We start from the raw sequence: 20,689 nt of genomic DNA on the forward strand, positions 1-20,689 counted from the left end.
ACCAGGCTCTCCTTGAACTCTCAGAGATCCTTCTGTCTCTGCCTCGCAGGCACTGGGATTAAAGGCGTGTACTACCACACACAACTTCTCTTTTTCTTATTTTTACTTTTAAGAACTTTTAGCTTGCATATATTTTTAACACACTGTAAATTATTTAAACATTTTCTTTGTCTTTGAATCTCTCTTTACTATATATCTCTCTTTTTCTGACCACACGAGCCTTTAAATTACTGAGCAATATGAGTAGGATTAAAGCCGTGGCTTTGCCAGCTAGATCCAGTCCATTCCTTAGCTTTCCAGCCTCTTGGCTGAGGTACCGGTTGTAGCCACATTTACTGCCACAACTCTATGGCGTTTCAAGGTCCCTGCCAGCCAGCGAGCTACAAAAGACAACACTCAAGTCCTCTCTCTGTAGCCGGCCCTCCTGCCTCAAACAGTCAGAGCTTGCCCTGGCAGGATGGCCCAGAAAGCCAGCATTTTTAAACAGCACAGCTTTTTTTCTGCTACGGCTGAAATCCGAAAAGCGTGCGTTCAGCTTTTCACCAACACCGTTTAAGTGTTTTGTGGCAGGACCTCTTAATGAGCTGCAGGGTTCTGCAGCTGAAGCTGAGTCAGGAAGCCTCTTTTAGATGAGAGTGCTTGCTTGTCTCTAGCAAGCAGAGTAGACCCGAAAAATTGTTGCTACCAAGAAAACAAACATGCTTTACTCTTTCCCAAGCTTTCTCAGGCTTCTTGTGGATTCAGTTAGCCTCACGTTGGGCAGCCACTTTCTCATTCATCTTTTCCTTTCTATTCCTGTTATAAATCATTACTTGTTTCTTGGGGCATTTTTATACCTACCTTATTGGTGATTTCCCTGACACTCGTCATTTAGTCAATCACAGCACAGTTCTGGTTTCTAATAATGCTTAAGGGACAGTGTAATATAATTATATATTACTTGGTTTCCTGTTGCTGTGATAAAACATCATGGCTAAAAGCAAATAATGAGAAGAATGAGTTTATTTGGCTTATGTTTCCATAAAGATAAATGTCCTTGTCAGTAAGGAGGGGCAATGGCAGAAAGCTGAAAGCATACATACTCCCTCATAATTCCGAAGCAGAGAGAGTGAACAAGAAGTGAAGGGAGACTAGAAACACATACAGTCTTCCTCCAGTGATGTACTTCTTGAAGCAGAGCCACACTTCATAAACCTCCCCAAGCAGCTTTAGCAATGGGAAACCAAAGGTTAAATGTCTGAGCCTATGGTGCGTGTCTCATTCAAACCATCACACATACATAGTTGTACTGTAAAGACAGCAGATTTTTCCTAGGATCATTTTGAGAATTAAATCACTAAAGCAGAAAAAATTCTGACAAAATTCTCAAGAAGCATTAATGGCTGTTATTGCTATAACTATTCTTACTGAGAATTATTTGTTGACTATACTATTTCTGTTAAAAAATGAATAAAATTCATACTCAGAGATTGTAGGTCAAGAATTGAAATAGAGACTCATGACAGAAGAAAATATAAATGCATATATGTGTAACCAGTAATAAACAAGGACTGAAAGCTTTTGCATAGCTTGCGAAGGTTTTCATTCCTTTTTGACTCTGAACCAATGGCACTTTAATGAATTTAGAACTCACCCAGAATGTAGATGGCATCATCCATTTAAATAGGGTGCAAGACCAAATTAAACAATGTAAAGGCTCCCTTACATTGCCTTTGGTTGGATATTTGATCAAACAAACAAGAAAGGAGCTAATATAATAAGCTGTTCCCTAAACATATATGACAATACACAGTAGGCAGACTACTGAAGCAGGCCAGTTGTGAGTAAGATGAAAGAAGAAATGATGTAGGGAGAGATATGGAGACAGACAGAAAAACTGTGACTGGGTAATACATACAGAATTTGATTTTCTACACATTTACACAGAAAGGGGCTTCTACATGTTTGAGACAGATTTTGATGTCATTAGCTTTCAGTTTCATGTACTTTTGCATTGACTCTACATTGTTTTTCATATCAATCTAACATAAACGTGTTCTAATGTAACTTCTTTCTACCATTTTCTTTAGGTCTGTTTTCTGTCTGTACATATATGTAAGTGCACACTCAAGTCAAAATGTATTTATTTTCTCTGTTGTGAAGCTTTTATTAAACGTTGAAGTTCTCAGTATAAAGTTTTTTTTTCCTTTCAGCAAATTTCTTTAGAACTCAATTTCCCATTGTCTATCTAGAATTGTGCATCTGTTTTATTGTCAGCTGTGGTTTTCATGTGCCGATGTTATGATTTTCCAGATAAATGTAAGCATTTTAAAACAGGTAGTATACTTTGTACTTGTCATGGGAATGACGAAGAAACAAGAGGGCAATTTGTATACTTTAAACAAAATAATCCAAAGTGATGAGAGCTATGTGTATACTTTATCAGGGCAGTATTAGCTCCATTCTTATATATTTCTGCCTGGAAAAAGTATGAAAACAGAATTCACTAAAGTTAAGAGTTCAGATAGAGAGAGGCAGATATCCATCATTAATAGGCAAGTTAATCTCAAAGGAAAGTCAGACAACTGTGTTGCTTCACTATTAGAGCTAGTATGGTTTACTCAGTAATTCATGTGTAGCTTTTGAAGGTATATTACTTACCTTTCTCGTAGATGTGATAAAATATCTGACAGAACTGATATAAGGGAGGCAAGGTTTCATTTGCTTTATATTTTCGGATTTTAGTCCATCATGGAAAGGGACGTCATGGCAGGACAGATTGGTTCATGGTGGTAGGTGTATGTAGCAAAGGCTGTTCACAAGGTGGTAGACCAGGAAGAAAGTGTGTGACAGTTGTGTACCCTTCCAAACCCTGCACCCATTGACTCACTTCCCACAGCTGAGTCATACTTAAAGGTTCCACAACTTTCCAAATAGTGCCAACAGCTAGAAAACAAGTACTCAGAACTTAAGCACATGGGACATAACAGAGGATTCAACAGAAAGGTTCTTTGTGATTTAAATCAATTTTCTGTAACATCACCTTCTAAAAAGCTGAGATGGAATAAGCAAAAGTCAAAGGTAAGCCTTGGGTACAAAGTGAAGACATGTTTAAAACAAAAAGACATTGTTAATGCTTTCAATGAATTTTATACTTGCAAATATCTCAGTGCCTAGTCTGTGCTCAAAATTTGTCTATGAAAAACTAAGAGACAGAAATCTTTAATAAATAAATAAATTAATTAAAAAGAAAAGCAAGTGCACACACACACACACACAAGCACACACACACTCACCACAGAGACACATAAAACATACACCCTTACACATACATGCACACCACATACAACACACATACACAGACACACAAAGCACACGCCTGCACACATACACACACCACATAAAACACACACATACGAACATACGAAACAAAGAGACACATAAAATACACACCCTCACGCAGACACACACTACATATAACACACAGAGAGAGGGAATAGCAAGAATATGAGCAAAGAATTCCCACTGAAAAAGTTTACTTGAGCCAATGGGAGCTCACTGACTCTGACCTGACAATAGAGGAACAAGCATAGGATCAAACTAGGTCCTTTGAATGTGGGTGTCAGTTGTCTGGCTGGGACAGACTACAGGGCCACTGGTAGTGGCACCAGCAATTATCCCTACTACTTGTACTGGCTTTCTGGAGCCCATTCTCTTTGGAGAGACACCTTGCTCGGACTTGTTCCTGCCTCAAAGCAATGTGCCAGACTTTGGTGACTTCCCAGTGAAGCCTCATCCTTTCTGAGGAATGGAAGGGGGTGGGAAGGGAAGATGAAGGGAGCGGGAGAAGGGGTGGAAGTGGGAACTGGGATTGGTTTGTAAAATGAGAAAATATTTTTTTAAATAAATTAATTTAAAAAAGAAAAAAAAAGAAAAACTAAACTACACATGCAAAATTCTGTATGATTAGTATATTTAATAATTTCTTTTCATTGTGTTTGCATAAAATGCTCCTGTGTATCTAGTCTCCACCCATCCCCTTTTCAGATTTCATTTGGTAAATGGAAACTAATTAATTTGGAGTCAAAGGAAATTCAAACCTCAGAATAATTATTATTGGGGCTATACCAAAGAGAATTTGGAATGTGCATCAATAATCTTACGAAAAAGTAATTAAAACCCAAGTTGAACTGTTTTGAGGAAAACCAACATAAAAAATTGAATGATATGTTAACAGTAACATTTGACATGTAGGTAAAATTATTTAGAACAAATTTAAAATTTAAATATTCACTATATTTTATGAAAAGAAATTTTCACAGTTAGTCTTCATTAATGCCCTAGTTTCAAACTATACCAACAGATAATTTCTTAGGAAATATTACATCTACATTTTTGACTGTCATGAACACCCACTGTCTATGACATATATACATATACATTCAATTCAATTTTATGCGTATAAGATTTCCTATTTCATCTCAGGGATATATTTTGACTATATGCTATGTGTGACTAAAGGTTTTGCAATTAACATGTAGAAACTGTTCATCCTCAGCTTTATTTTATCAGATTATAACCATGATGACTGCTTCTGATTTTTAAAACTTTACCTAAATTTTCCTTGGAAAGCTGAAGACAAACAAAAACAGTATATTGGCCATGTGTATGAACTTACAATATTGTTCATGAAATTATCCCCAATAAGGAGATGAAAGAACGTTTTATAAAATATTATGACAGACATTCCTTATCTTCCAGATGAGCTCGGTGAAAATGTTACGGCCTCGTCTCACAAGCATCCTTTTCAAACTCACCTTTGAAGAACATATAAACAACATCAAACCAGGCATCATAGCAGTAACTCTTGCATGTGAAGAGCTGAAGAAAAGTGAAAGCTTTAACAGACTATTAGAGTTGGTTCTTTTGATTGGAAACTACATGAACTCAGGCTCAAGAAATGCCCAGTCTTTGGGCTTTAAGATCAACTTTCTTTGTAAGGTAAGGCACCATTTAATAGTATTATTTTTTAACTAATATTTTTGGTATGTAAGCTGAAATGATCTAAGTGGGAATAATCTATCAATTCTAAATCATATGCCATAGGAGTGAAGTTGATAACTTAATTACTGAGTATATCTTTATTAAACTAAATATTTAAAAAATCTTATCACAATAAAATTCATAAGATTATGATGTCTTTTTTACTTATGTCTTTCTGATTAAATCTTCCTGGAGATTATAGACCATACTAAATTTTCATTTATAAAATAGGTTTAACCTCATATTTCATTCTTTTTACATAGTTTAAGTCTCCAGTAATATATTAAGAGCTTAACTATATGAGGAAAAGAGCTAGGAATTTTTCTTTGGATATGATTTGATTATTGTGCTCTATGAACACAAAACTCTTGTGTCTCTGTAGCATTGAACCAATAAGCTCTCACAATTTTCAAGATATCTGCCTAAAACTTTAAAAATTGAATAATAAAAATACTGCTTTGACTGGACAATTTTTAGTATTATTTTTGAGGTTTATGAAAAGGAGACAAAGAAACAGAATTCCCAAAGTGATTGTATATGCCCAGAGAAGGCAGCCCAACTTGTTTAAGGAAAAGATCTGTCTATTACAGACAACTGAACAGATTCTGAGGTGAAGGCCTTTAAGGAAGCTTGAGATGAAAATTCATCTGGAGAGAAGTAATCTTTCTTTGACATCTCCCCATGCTTCCACTGTTTATTCCCTTTTCAGATCAGAAAATATTGCAGAAATTTGACTCCTTTTAGAAATATCTTTTAACAAAAATCCCAAATAAATATGGCATTCCTTATTTTTCATTTACTGATCTATACAAGGCGCAAATATACAAATTTATATTTTAATATATGAAAATGATTTCATTGTACTAATTGTAACATACATAAGTACAAGGGATAGCATGGATTGGTGATATATGTAATGAGATTTTGGCTATCCCTTTATTCCTGATATTTCTTTAAGTATTATATAAAAAGATAACATTATAGATAACATATAGATAGACTAGATAATTTGAAAATACCATACTTTTTCAAGAATAGTTTTCTTCTCTCTTCTTTTAGTGGGGAACATGTCGGTTCATTAGATAACACCAAAAATAGTTAGGCAATACTTGAAATAAATTAGTAATTACATCTGTATTTATAATGCGAAATTAGTGTGGTCCTGTTCATACAATTATAGACCTTATAACCTATCCTACTAAGATCATGCCTTACTAAGAGGCTACTCAGGTTGAATGTATTCTCTATGTACAGTTTTTGAATGTATACTTTTGGTTTATGATTATGAAGATATAAATTAAGTCATAAATTTATATTGTATATATTTATATCATGCCATATATCTATTTTACATTTGATATATACATATCTCACGCTAACTGTTCTAATTTGAACAAATATGTCATTTTTAAACTGCATTAATTTTCCTTATTCAAATTCATGATGATTATCTTGAAGCAAGAATGAGCTATTCATTTATATGCAAGAAGAAAAGATTATATTAATCTCACAGAAAGATTTTATTCTTAAGTCATTTATTTTGGAGAGAGCTCTCTTCCTGTCATCTACCTGTCAAACAAAAGTTTTTCCATAGAGCACTGATCTGACATCTATCACTAGAGGTATGCTCAAAGGATTTAGCACAAAGATTTTTGCCAACTTCAAATAAAATAAAAAATCGTCTTGGGGGAAATACTATCATGTAGTAATAAGTGTTCTAAAGGAAAAAAAGAAGTAAAGGTTTTGAAATATCCCCACACACACACTTTTACACACTTTTCAGTTGGATTTTTATCTTCTGGGAAATACTTTCAGGGAAATACATGTCATTAATAAAGAGAAACATCATATACATGGTTGATGTTCCCACAATGTGTAGGAATAAAAATGATGTTCCTTGAATACAAAGGATTCTCAGTAGATATAAATGTCTAAACTCACAGAAATTTACTGAAGTGCATAGAAATAGTTAGCTTAGATCTTTAATCTTTTTAGAAATGGAATTAACTAACGATTGATATATGATTAGCTAGAATTTTTGTTAAATTTCACTTATAAAAGATGATTCTAATGATATTTTTCTTTAATAAATTATAGAATATGCTTCAAAGATGATACCATTTCTCACCTAAATTTTTAATGATAAATTCTTCTTTGATTTTAAAATTATTATCCACTGCTTTTCACAAGAACCTATGATATTTGATGAGAAAAGGAAAACAAACGAGTTAATCAAAATTAGAAGTAACACTAAAGGATATAATGACTGTAAAATGCTTTTTTTTTTATTTCAGTAGTGAATTATCACTGGTGAGTCACCAAACCAGTGTACTTTAGTGTAATAAAACCCATCTAAATGGAGACGAACTTGCAGTGCTTGGACTGTGCTCCTTTCTTAGTCATGGAAATTCTAAGCAATGCTGCACTTCAGGAACGTTTTTTTATTTTGTTTTCAGCGTATAGTAGCAAATATGATATATATGTAAGTAAAAGATTCAAAAAACAATGATGCTCTATGCATTCATTTGCTTGAGTTTATCAGATATGGGTCTTTAGTAGGTTACAACCAAAATTGTCTGTCTGATTCAAGAGAAAAATGGAATTTGTTGGAAGTATTTGAGATAACTCAACCAGAGAATGGAGAAAAGCTAATGGATTTGACTTTAAAGGAGCAGCCAGGCTTTAGAGATATTTCAGTGGTTAAGAACACTTGCTGTTCTTCCAGAGGCTTCTTGTTTGATTCCCTGCACTCAAATAGTGGCTCACAACTCTTTGTCACTATATTTTCAGGGGATCTGACAACCTCTTTTGGTTTCTGCAGGCACTGTATGCCTGTGATAGACAGCTAAACCACCCATACCCATAATATTTTCTAAGCTACCACAGTCCCTGTTTATATTAATATGTATATATTACATATATTAATATTAACATGCAGTACATATATTAATATGTTATATATGTATATATTTATATAAATAATATATAATAATAAGACACTGGCAGTTTTGAAAATTCATGTAGTAGAAGCAAACTGAAAGTCTTCAAAGGACATTTCATTGGGAATGTATTATCGTCGACCCTTTTTCTGCTCTTTACTCTGTATTTGATTACAACTTTTAGTAGAAGCTGATTGACCTAATGTGGATGATAAAGCCACTCCTTGTCCAAGTAGTCATGGCGAAGGCTCTTTGAACTTTAGTTTATTCATCTTTAGATGAGGAAATGTACTGATCATTGCATAATGCTGGTCTTATTAAATGATTGTTCTAGAGTACAGTGTCATAATTGACCATATCAATGATGAATCATTCTGTTGCTAAATACACTATAGTTGGATTCACCATTTTAGAAATTGAAAGAAGAGGTGTAAAGTTAGTTGCATTGTGAAATGGAAAATTACTTAGCATTAAATATGATTCCCGAAGAATATACCCACTGTATATGACAGCAAAATTTGAAAATAATCCAGGAGAGAATCTAAGGGAAAACATAGTGCACCTCAGTAACCTGTAAATGAATTCTTCTAAATTTTCACAATGTCTACTAATTTTATTTAAAACACTGTGAATTATATCATAAATGTTAGAAGTTTATCATAAAATAAAGGCTAATTTTCTTCGTTTGTGAATAGTAAAACACAAAAACAAAACAGACAAACAAACAAACCCTAATGCTCATAGAGGTGAAAACATGGGATACTATATTAGACAATTCAGGTATTATGAAAAAATACCATATACTCAGAGGTTTAAATAAAAGAAAATTATTTTCTCATATTTTCTAAGACCAAGATTCTGGTTGGTTTCTCTGGAGGTCTCCTCCATTTGACTGCAGATAACCACTTTTACATGTTATCCTCACATGGGGACGCCATTTGATTTTGTTTTTCTGTCTCAACTCTGATCTCATAAAATTTGGACTGGTACTTTATTCTAAATTATATCCTAGATCCAATCAGAAGCCTTTACTTCCAATGCCCTTAATGCCATTAAAATCAAAATGAAAATAAATCCCCTTCTGAGTTTATGTTTAAGAGTTGTAGCTTTATAAATGTTGGAAATAAGTGATTGTGGTACTATGATTTTTTAAACCTGTGAATACAGTGTTATGTGCTTTGACAAATGTCCTTCTGTGACAATAAATAGAGTTTTCCAATTTCCAAGCGATAGAGTACCTGTTTTCCTTTACATAATATAATGCTGCTATGCAGATTGATGTCTAAAGTAGAAAGAAACTTGGTGTAAGGAGTTTGTGTCTCTGATTATACGATTGATTTCTCACATGATAACTTCAACTGTTTCTACACCGTCACACATTTTACAGAATTAGGGTCACCTATTAACGTTTCTTATCCTCTTTAAACCAGTAATTGAAATGGGGCAGACCTAGCAGTGGAGGCCTGTATCCTAGCTACCTCTGAGACTGAGGAAGCAAGATAGCAGGCTTAAGCATTCCCTGAGCAGCAAGAGGAGGTGAAGGCCAATCTGGGCAAGTTGAGGAGGCTTCAACAGAAAATCAAAAGTCAAAAAAAAAATATGCTCTGTATGGTATGCCATACCTTTAATCCCATCACATGAGAGCTGAGGCAATAAGATTGCCTTGGAGTTTTAAGATGCCCTGTGCTAAACAGTGAGTTCCAGACTGACCTAAAGAGTGAGATCTCTTTAGAAAGTAGTGGTGAAGGGAAAGAGAGCGAGAGGAAAGGAAGAAAAATGGTGGGAGAATGAGGGAGAGAGGGAGAGAAAAGGGAAAGAGGAGAGAACACAAAAGATCATAATTGGTGTTACATTTCCTTGATAAGCTCTTTCTGAATTCAATCCCTAGTATGCAAAAAGACTAATTTTTTTAAAAATATATAAATTAATATAATTAATATACTCAATTTCACTGTAATATGATCATTTAATAAGGTTTTGAACAGGAGGCAAAAAAGTAGAAAAATTCATCATAAAAAATTCTTCCCCTCAGAACAACTTTTTTAAAATCATTTCTTTTTAAATAAGTCAGTGTGAAAAATGTATCCTGTGACTAGTTGTGAGATTAATTTTCAGAGAAGCCCAATATAGCAGGTGTTAAGTTTGTCTGTGTACTTCAAAATGTTGTAGTTATGAAGGAATGTATTTCTTTGAATATAACTTGCTGTGGACTTGAACTTTGAGAGAGTAAAAACGAGCTTATAACTTAGTTTACCTTTCTTCTCCTTTTGTCTAAACTTTAAGATCTGAAGCATACTACTTGTGATCCAATTTAAAGAGTATTCTCAAAACTGAAATAATCATTTATATGCAAGGTGTAAGTCTGCTAATACTTTAACTGTAACCCTTATTTTCTCAGAATTTGATTACCTCCTTTTAGATTTGTACATTTACAACACTATAGTTTCAGTTGTGTGAACACTTCCTTAAGTCCTCAAATCTTCAGTTTATTAAATCTTTAGAGAACAGTGTGTTGTAAATGAAGTCTTGATTGGTAGTCCTTGTCAATACTATTTAAAAGCCGTCTTTATTTTTTTGCTCACATTTTTTTCCTTATTGAAAAAGTTCTGCTCCCTAACTAGACATACACTGCATTCCTTTCTTTTCTCAAAAAGGCATTCACTACCTCGAAACGCTTAGGTCCTACTGTTTCCCAACTGTATTTGGGAAATAATTGTGACTAAACAGTAATATTGACACATGCTGGGTTGAGAAGTATGGTTAACTGAAAGAAAACATTTTCTAGTTTAGAAAATTCCTGGATGATTTTCCCATTTTTTTAAAGTGCTTGTAAACATTTTCAGTACCACAACAGAAATAAGTGAAGATTTCTGGAACTAGCTGTAGGTCTGTCTTGGTTCACCACGAAGACTGTTTCCAGAGAGGATTTAAATGAACCCAGCTGGCTTAGTATTCTGTGAATTGGCATAGTCATTTGCTGAGTTTAATCTTATGACTGATTTTGTAATTCTCACAGTGGGGGAAAGTCGACAACATGAGCAGCATTTAGTGAGTATAATTAGTAAGTTTGAAAGCAAATGCTTTTTTATTCTATAAAAGCGCTGTTCAAAGGGGATTTAAACCCTGTTTGAAACTGTTGTTCAAAATAAAACATGGCATTCTGTGACTGAATGTGACCACTCATGTTACAAGCTGGTTTTCCAGGCAAATGAAGCTTTCCTAATGAACGCATTGCACAGCCTTAATAAGGGGAACCAGTGACTGGAAGGAAGTTTGTAAAGTGTCAGTTTATACTAATATTAAGCTCTGTGACAACTTTAGAGGCTTTAGGAATTGTTTATATCTTTTTAAATACCTTTTTATTCTGGTAATTGCGGCCACATTTATTGAACCCTTACTCTCTGTGGAGCCCACTGCTAGGATTTTTGCAGGGAAAAAGAAAAGTCAAACATATTTCCAATCATTTTTTTTTATAAACTTGTTGGTACATACAGAACATTGTAATGCTAAAGCCAGATAGAAGTGGAAAAATGTGTGGGGAGGGCCGTAAAGGGGATAGCAGGACATGATATAGCAACATACATAAAAAATGAATCATGTTGCTCATAAATGTTGGCTAACTACCAGGCAATAAAGCACTGTGAGGTGGGATCCCACACTGTGAGGTTGCTGCACTTCTGTGCAAAGGAAGAGGATCATACCAGTCCCATGTTCAACATGGACATCACTCATTTTCAATTTGTTTTTTTTTCTCTGAATTCTGTCATGAGGGTGAATACAAAGCCTTAATGGCATTTTTTTCTTTTTCTCTGTTCTTCTGGTTTCTTCATTTATATTATGGAATCTCAGGATATGTATTTGAATGTTTTGCCTGCATGTAAATGCATGCCTGCTTGCCATGGAAGTCAGAAGGCTTTGTAGCACCTGCAGCTGGGGTTAGAGAAAGCAGTGAGCCAGTATGTATAAGTTTGTAATTGCACGCAGCTCCTCTTGCAGGAGCAGCAGGTGCTGTTAACCACTGAACCATCTCTCCAGCCCCTACACATTTCTATTAATGGTACAATATTTAAAATTGATTCGTAAGCAACTATGTACCTTCTGCATTAATTTTTTTGCACATTTTCATTAGCATTTGTTGTACAGTGATGAGCTTCATAACATATTTAAGTCCAACTACATCATGTATTCACTTCCCATAATCCTCTTCCTTCTCCTCCCCCTCTTAATTAAATGTTAGTTTTTAAAATAGCTTTCTAGAATTTTACGCTAACAACCCAAAACAACAATATAATTGTATAACTAAAACTCCTTTATGTACACAGCCCTCATTTCACTAATAAGGCACAAAAATCAAGCACTGCTTGCCATAGCAAGAGACTTTTGTGACTTTTATTTAGATAAGTGTGAATGGAACAGTTTCCTATCTAATGCTCAGGATTAAGGGTCCGGGTATGATGAAATATAAACCATTTGGAGATGGACTTTTTAAGAGAAAGGAATTTGCTCTTTGAATTCAATGAAATCTTTATCATGTACATTTGTATCTCATCAGCTTACCATCGCAGTGACAAAATGCCCAAGGAACACAAAAACTTACTAGAGGCAAGATTGGTTGGCACACAGAGCTTCATGGTTTCACATGACAGTTGGTTGCTTTTGTGGTTCTTGGACAGAAGAAAGATAGAATATCATGACTGGAGCTTGTGGTGAAGCAAGGAAGCTCACTTCTTGGCAGACAGGAAGCAGAGAGAACCTAAATGGAAATAAACATATAACCTTTAGTGGCATGCCCACTTCCTAATAGCCCATTATGAGGTTAATATGCTCTTGCTCTAATCTGTCAAAATGCTATAATTTCTGGACCAATTATACAAACCTTGAGCCTTTTGGGAGGAAACGTCACATCCAAGACATAAAACCCATTTTAATATATTTAGAAATCTGACATGAAGGAACATCATACGCTAATATAAATCATATTCAAATATTTGAAGTATATATATATTACAAATAAAATATAAAATATAGTACAAATGTTTGATTTTCAGAATTCTTCATGAGTTGTTCATAGCCCATTTCAAGTTGTGTAGTGATCCAAAATTTCAGCTTTTATACCATGTATGAAAAAAGCCAAAGTGTTTATTGATTTCCTCAAGCATCCATTTAGTTTTTGAGGATTTTTTTTTGTTTGCAACAGCAGCAACAGTCAAATTTATTACTACTTAAAAGAAAATTGATCCTCAGCTATAATTTATTTAAGGGACTTTGTGAGACATAATTGGCATACAATAAAACTTACACAGTTGGAATAAAGTTTGGTGAAATTGGCATTTTTCTAGTACTACAGATCCCACACCAAAGTACCTAATATAGATTCCTCACAACCCTGTTCTGTTCTACTTTGCAACTCCAGAAAGGCTTTCTTTCTTTTCTTTCTTTCTTTCTTTCTTTCTTTCTTTCTTTCTTTCTTTCTTTCTTTCTTTCTTGTTAATTTTTTTTGTGGTTGCTTGACAGTTTCATATGTTTATACAGTGGATTTTATTTTCACCCCAAAGCCCCTCCTCTCTTATCTTCTTCCCCCTTCAAGTTGGAACCCTACCCTTCAACAACTCTCCTGCCTTTAATATTTGATTGTGTTTCACTCCCAAAAGATTAAGCATTGAACTTCTGGTATATGCAGCATCATCGATGATTCTTGTCCTTATATGAGTACTTAGAATAGTCAAATTTACACAAAACTCGAGATGTAGCTACTCGGAAGTTTAGAAAGAAAACAGACTGTTAGTGTTTAATATTTTAGCTTAGGCTGTTAATAAGTTCTGATTATGGATAATAGGAGTGGTTTCATAGGCATGTGAATGTCTTTACTGTCACTAAGCTCTAGATGTTTAAAATACTAAATGTTATATTCATTTCTTACAATGAAAAAGAGGATTCACAGCTGATTATTTGTAATAAGGTATCATTGATAAGATATCAGTGATAATCATTCCCAGAGCTGCAAAAAGAAAGTGATTAGAAAAATACTCAAGAAGAGAAAATTATTGATATTACTTCATACGATAAAATTATATAGAGAATTGAAGAAGAGTGAATGAATGATTGATTGGAGAAAGCTACTGACAGAAATATATTTAAGTAACTCCTAAACAGCTGTTCCTCTTTGCTGTTGATTTTGCTTTTCAAAATATTTACTGTTGATTATCAGAGTTACCTTTATACTAATGACAAACCTCTGAGTGATAGCTACCTGCATTATTGCCCATGTTCTCTCTTATTGGTGGTAATAATCTTTGAACTTATGTCCACGGAAAAACGACAAAGAACTGATCTTACTTCCTCTCAAACTTCATGTAGTCAGGTTTAAGTAAAAATGCTCATTACAATAAAAGTTGGGTGGTTTTAGTATTTGTATAAAGCAATCCTTATTAAAGAAGCTCTTAAAAAACCCAAGAGATACTCATGCTTGTAGACTGTTTTTATATCAATTTAAAATAATTTGATCTTCTTAAAACTATTCTCAGAAGAAATGGTAGGTTTACTATAGACAGGTTGATTAACTGAAAGCACTTGTAAGTAGCAGACCTTCTTTTGTTTGTGAAGTACAGACATGTTTCATTAATTCATTGTGACCTTTCCTAAATGAGCAGAAGTGGCTGTTGATTTGCCACTGGTCCTGGCTACTTCAGACTAATGCGTGTGTCGTGCATTCACCTTGAATAAGTAATACTACAAGGAAAACCCTAAGAGGTAGAGCAGTGAGGGTAGGAAAGCAGAATTTGTCTTCTCTGAGAAACTAATAGCACAGATGCCCTGCTGGGCCTGAAGGTGGCAATTGAGATGAATCCTTATTACATTTAATGTTGTCATGGTTTCCAGTTTAAGTTCTGCTTTCCCAGATTACTACCATAAATTAAGTTAACAAGTGCAACGCTCTTAAATTGGATGACTTTTTATACAATTGATATCATCTGTTCCCTTTTTGTTGGAAGTACCATTAGACTACAAACATTAAGAGTGTAAAAAAAAAGGACAATCCAGCCTACATAAAGAATTAGGACATCTTTTCCGGTGTAAATTACATTTGGCTGAATTAGTGTCAACCGCGGTCATGTAACACCTTTAAAAGAAACGAGTTTTGGTGACAGATTCAGAAATAAAGCCAAGAATGCATGTGTTAGACCTGTCTGGTCGTAGCTGCAGAGCTAATGTCTTTATGGTAATTGCAATCCTTAAAAGTACATTATCTTTCTCAGTGTTATTGCAATGTGTGCTTGTGTTGAAGAAAGCAATAATTTGCAAACAACCCTTGGCAGAGAGAGCAGAACTTATTTAAAAAAAAAAAAAGGAAACTAACATTAGGATTCATGTGCTGTATCAAGACTGGCAAGCAGTAGTAGTTGTTTTGATATATGCACTGGAGCATTCATGATTGCTTAAATATTAACTGTTCCATGAATATATAAATATAATAGGAAAATAAACCATAATTAGGAAACATTTTACTAAAAGAAATAAAGTTGAATTATCTGATCACAGTGATAGATTAAATGGTTTAAATTTCAAGGATTCAATAATATCTTTCTCTCGAATGAAATATCTTATTTCTTTTTAAGGTTAATCAATCCAGTATAGGTGTGTCTTTGGTCATGTTGGTATGTTAGAGCTGTTCCCTTCACACATGGGTAGTGGGCAACTCTTTGTTAATACAGGTCTTAAGTTCACTGAGTCCCTTGTAGCTGTTTGCATAACTATAAAGAGAAAGGGAGAGGTCTGAAAGGATTTCTTTCTAATGTAATTTATTGGCCTGAAGTTTTGTCTCAAATGTAAATCTTAACACCACTTTCATGTTAGACCTCCTTAAATGTACCAAGAAACATCTCACTAGGGAGCATGTGTATGACTTCCTTTGCATTCCTTTTATTTTATATCTATTATCACTATACATTCTACAGCCATTCTCATGAACTTAGCTAAGCATTTTTCTGTAACACTCTAAAGTTGGTGTGTAAGGTTGCTTTGGGGCAGATGCATAAAACCCACTGTTTCGTTCCTATATAACATACTCTCACAATTTACTTTCCACCTGAAATTGGGATGCTGACTCTGGTAACACAGTATCAGCATATGCTGCCTCATGGATGCTACTTCACCATTTTATTTTCATGGGCACAGTGTGCTCATATTTGCTAGAAGTACATTCTGTGTGGCCTAAGGATTGAGGAATTGAACTCCTTAGAGCAAGTATAAATAACTCTGACATGTAAAACCAAAGAAGGTATTAGTACCACAGGTATATTTGTGGCTAACATTGAAGCCCAGTTGTCTGCAACTAAAATTTAAATTTTCTGACAAAATATCTGAGTGGCAGGTTGCATTAGCCTATGAGAATTTGCTTATTAGCTTCAGTTAGTTAAGAGGGCGCGGATAATCTACTAGGCTGTCTAGTCCATCACTGCACTGAAACACAGTATACCAGACTCAATGTAGTGCGGCGGGAATATAATTTTAGTATAGTTTTAAGGAGAAAAACAAGGGACAGTTTATAACATTTATGAGCAATATATCGGAAGCCTCCACAGCGCAGCATGCACAGTTTGTTTGATTGTTGTGCTCTTGAACCAATAAGTGGTAAATTATGATACAGATCAGTGTCATTTTATATGGACTAATCAAGAACAGTTAGAGCAGTTCTGTCCTTTTGTTGCTACAAATGGCTCCAGATTTCTCCAGTTTTAAATCGAGATCAAGCTTTGAAAACACATCAAACATAGAACTTGTTATTTTTAAAAATATTGTAAGATTTTGTAGGTAAACTGGGGGTAGCTGCCTGAGTATCTCTTGACCTGAAAATTATGTCATAGTAACTCCCAGACCTTGGAATGCATTCAAATTACATTTAGGTTTTCTCAACACCTCCCCCCACAAACACATTTTTACCAAGTACAGGAAAAAAACACCCTCTGATTTAGTTGATTTGAATTTCTAACAGCTTCCCAGAGGAGGCCAGTGCTTTTGGTCAAGGGGTCCCTGTTTAATAACGTAGTCAATACCCATGAATTATTTTACCATCCTTTAAAAGTACTGAGAGTTGAATCCAGGACTGTCTAAGACTCCCACTGAGCTACATCCCTAGCCTAGCACAATTGGATTCTTTTTTTTTTAACTTGAGAAGCTCACTTTTATTAAGGTAGTCATATGAAAATAAATTTATAAAACATGTAAGATAGGTGGTTAATAGATGTAGTCATACCTTTCTTTCAAAAATTTAAATTACTAATTTCTGCTGTAGAAAGATCATGGCTCTGTGCAACAAAACTGAAGAAGTAAGCAGACTAAGAGATGATTCTCAAAGAAACATTGTAGAAAATAGTTATAAGCAACAAGAAATAGCTATGAATTGTAATTTTAAAATAAAAGAATAGTTAAAAATGTTATGTTTAAAACCTAAATGTAACGAGTTCATAGTAAAACTCAGTATGTAACAACAATGAAAATATTACTTGTTTGGATTTATAAATTTATATTAATATGTACTTCAAAATAGTGATTTCTAACTTTTTTTATTTATTCTGTGTCATTCACATCATGCATCCCACCCATCTCTGTTCCCCTTCCATCTGCTCTCTGCCCCTGCAACCCACCCCAATAAAACAAAATTAAAATTAAAAAAATAAAATTAAGAAAGAGAGAGATCAAGAGAAAGAAAGGAAGGAAGGAAGGAAGGAAGGAAGGAAGGAAGGAAGGAAGGAAGGAAGGAGAAATCTTATCATGGAAGCTGCAATGTGACACAGTGAATCAATCACGCAGTAAACCCCTTTATCCATATATGTTTACATGCGGGCATTCATCACAAAAATCATTGGCTTGGTTAGAAGTCCCTGGTTGCCGCTACATTATTAACACTTGACCCTCACTGGGATTCTTCCCGGACATTCCTTTGCTGTCCTGTGTCCCTTGTTTTGTGGAGATCCCATGACCCTGGGTCCAGAGGACCCCCCCCGCCCCCGCAACCTGTGCCCCAACAGATCACAGAATAGGTGCCTATTAGGGAGGGCCAACATTAAATCCTAGTTCTGGGCCTGGGTAGTTGCAGGCACCCGTGAATTCTTGATTTTCTGTTTTTATTTCTTCTGGTTCCTAATCTCCTCCAGCCTAATTATGCTGAACTTATTCAGTAGGATAATTATAATAACTTTTGCCACTAGCCTCACCATTTTCCAGCTGCTGGCTCTACTGCCCCCTCTATTATCCGGTTATTATCCACAGTCAATATTTTGAATAAATTATCCTTACACATTACCTCCTCTTTCTGGCTATCCATTTAATTTAATTTTATGTCCTTGGCACTATTTTGAAACAATACTTGAAGGTCACCAAAGATTTCTCTAATCATCAAATTAGCCTTAATTATCTTTGGCTTGTCTGGAGTATTTTATTCATTGAATATTCCAGGGGGAAATCTGATCATAGTCCTCATTTATAAGGAGGTCACAATCTGGTGGGTGATACTGAGTATGTAAACAAAATTATGTATTGTGAAATAAATGTTGCAACCAGAGCATGTATAAATCACTATGGAAAAGCACAAGTGGTATTAATTATACTCAATGAAGTTGGAAAGGACTCATTATTATTAATGACCAATCTTCCTGCACAATGGCTCCCTTTTCCAAACACCTTCTTCATAACCTATAGCCCATTAGTAAAACCAGTAAATATTAAATCTCAATGTGTATAAGTAAACAGGCTGTGTTCTGGCACCAACCCTTATTAACTATGTGAACTCTGCCTATATGCTGTATGTTACCTGAAAAATGGACATAGAGATAACTAATTCACTGGGTTGATTTCAAGATTTAAAATATATGATTACAAGGCACTTGCCAAAGTGCCTGTGCCATAGACACATAGCACATGGATAATTCATATTGATTTTTCGTCCTTCATGCAAACATAGAACATTTTCCCTGGTAAAGGGAAAAGTATATTAATAGATACAAAGGAACCAAGTGAATGTGGGAATCTTTACCTTTTCATTCAACCAACATTGAATGAATACCATTGTTTTCAGTGCTGAATATAAGATGTCTTTTAAAAAGCAGGTTTAAAAATCAATAACAACTTTATGTCACTAGACATATACATAGCTAAAGTTAGAGTTTAGAGAGAGTCATGGCAAGACATGAAATTATCATGCTAGTAGAGAGCCACATCAAAAAGGGACTGATGTGACTCTGATACTTATGTTAAGATGGGAAACTGAGGGAGGTTCACATTACTTTCAGTTTGATGATCATCATGGTCCTGATAATACTTTATCATATCAAGTCCCACAAATATGGCTTGGACCATAGCTACTTAACTAACACCTAGTTTATGATTAGGGAAAGTGTTTTCCCAAGATTGTCGAAATAGGAAGTTGAAGGCTAAAGGTTCAAGTCTGATTGTGTATCTACCAATTATGAATAAAATCAGATTGTATCTTTATCTGATAATTGTGAGCAATACAGCAGAGAGAGTTAATTGTTCATAGCCACTTTCCCTGAGAGTATTTACATATTGCTTCCCTCTCCATTCTAAAACTAGATCACTCTGAAGTTAGCATTTTCTGACATGTTACACCATTCTTTTAATTAGCACAACTTAAAATTTATGGGTTTTGATTTTTTTCCATTTTCTCTTCCTACTATTCATTGACAAAATACGTATTTTTTTCCACAGTGACTCAAATTTATCTTTTTTTCTACTGTGTCAGAAAACTCCTTATAATAATATAATTATATAAATTGTGACATTTGCCACAAAATTAATATGTGTATTTTCTTTGTTCTATGTAGTTTCATATTTTCTACCTAAATTCAAACATTCATGCTTCAGAATTATCACACATCATTATTTGTTTCTTATACTAATATTTAGGACAGTGCCTATCACAGTGGAGAATATTATAACTTCAATCTGACTTTCACCCACACCTAATTATCAGCACATAGTGTGTCCTGGAGAAGTCGAGACTTGTTAGTCACTGCCTGTGTGCATGTATGAGTGTGTTCGTGCTTCGGTCTTTATATAACAATAGAATTAAATTTAGCTGTATTCTTATTTGCCATACACAAATGAGAGTTACTATGAAGAAAAGAAAACTTATTCAGAAACATGTGTTGACGAACTAGTATATTATGGCATGTTCCTAGTACTACTAAATAGTCTCTCCAAGCTTTCAAAATCGATATTGCATGCAGAAACTACCGTGTTCTATTATTCACAGCATAGAAGATATGAGAGAAGTACTTAGAAATAGTTGATTAGTCTTAAAGTGTGAGCAGGTATTTAGCTGACAACTAGAAGGAAAGAGAAAGTGGGTTTCTGGAAAGTGATAACATACAAAACTACACACTGGGCAAATCTGTGACCACACGGTGTATATTTAAGCAACTGTAATCTGCTTTTAAGTGACAGTTTTGAAGAAGAAAGAAAAAAGTCAGAAACCATCATCCAAATGGTCTTATATGCAAAAGAAAAGTTGGAGGTTTCATGTGAGTTTTTCTAGTACATGATGTAGATGCATTGGACATTTTCAGTCAATTCTATTAGCAATGAATTAAACAACTGAAGAATGGTGTTTCTATGGAGTGATTGAATTAACCACAGTTGCTTAGTTTATTTTAAAAAAGAAATTTAATTTCTGAGAAGTTGCTCTACAGAGGACAGTGACCAGGTCACCC

At 34.5% G+C, this 20,689-nt stretch overlaps 1 protein-coding gene across 6 annotated transcripts in view; it reads left to right on the plus strand.

The window, feature by feature from the left end:
* Positions 1 to 20,689, plus strand: part of Diaph2 (diaphanous related formin 2) — a 773,854-nt gene that overhangs the window by 360,381 nt on the left and 392,784 nt on the right. For all 6 annotated transcript variants that reach the window (XM_050126860.1, XM_050126858.1, XM_050126856.1 and 3 more), the window contains one exon: positions 4,741 to 4,980. In XM_050126860.1, coding sequence (XP_049982817.1) covers positions 4,741 to 4,980 — 240 coding nt within the window. The remainder of the gene's footprint in view (positions 1 to 4,740; positions 4,981 to 20,689) is intronic.

The sequence above is a fragment of the Alexandromys fortis genome, unplaced genomic scaffold (genome assembly GCF_014885135.2).
Source record: "Alexandromys fortis isolate MF-2015 unplaced genomic scaffold, M_Fortis_MF-2015_v1.1 scaffold_180, whole genome shotgun sequence".
NCBI lineage: Eukaryota > Metazoa > Chordata > Mammalia > Rodentia > Cricetidae > Alexandromys > Alexandromys fortis.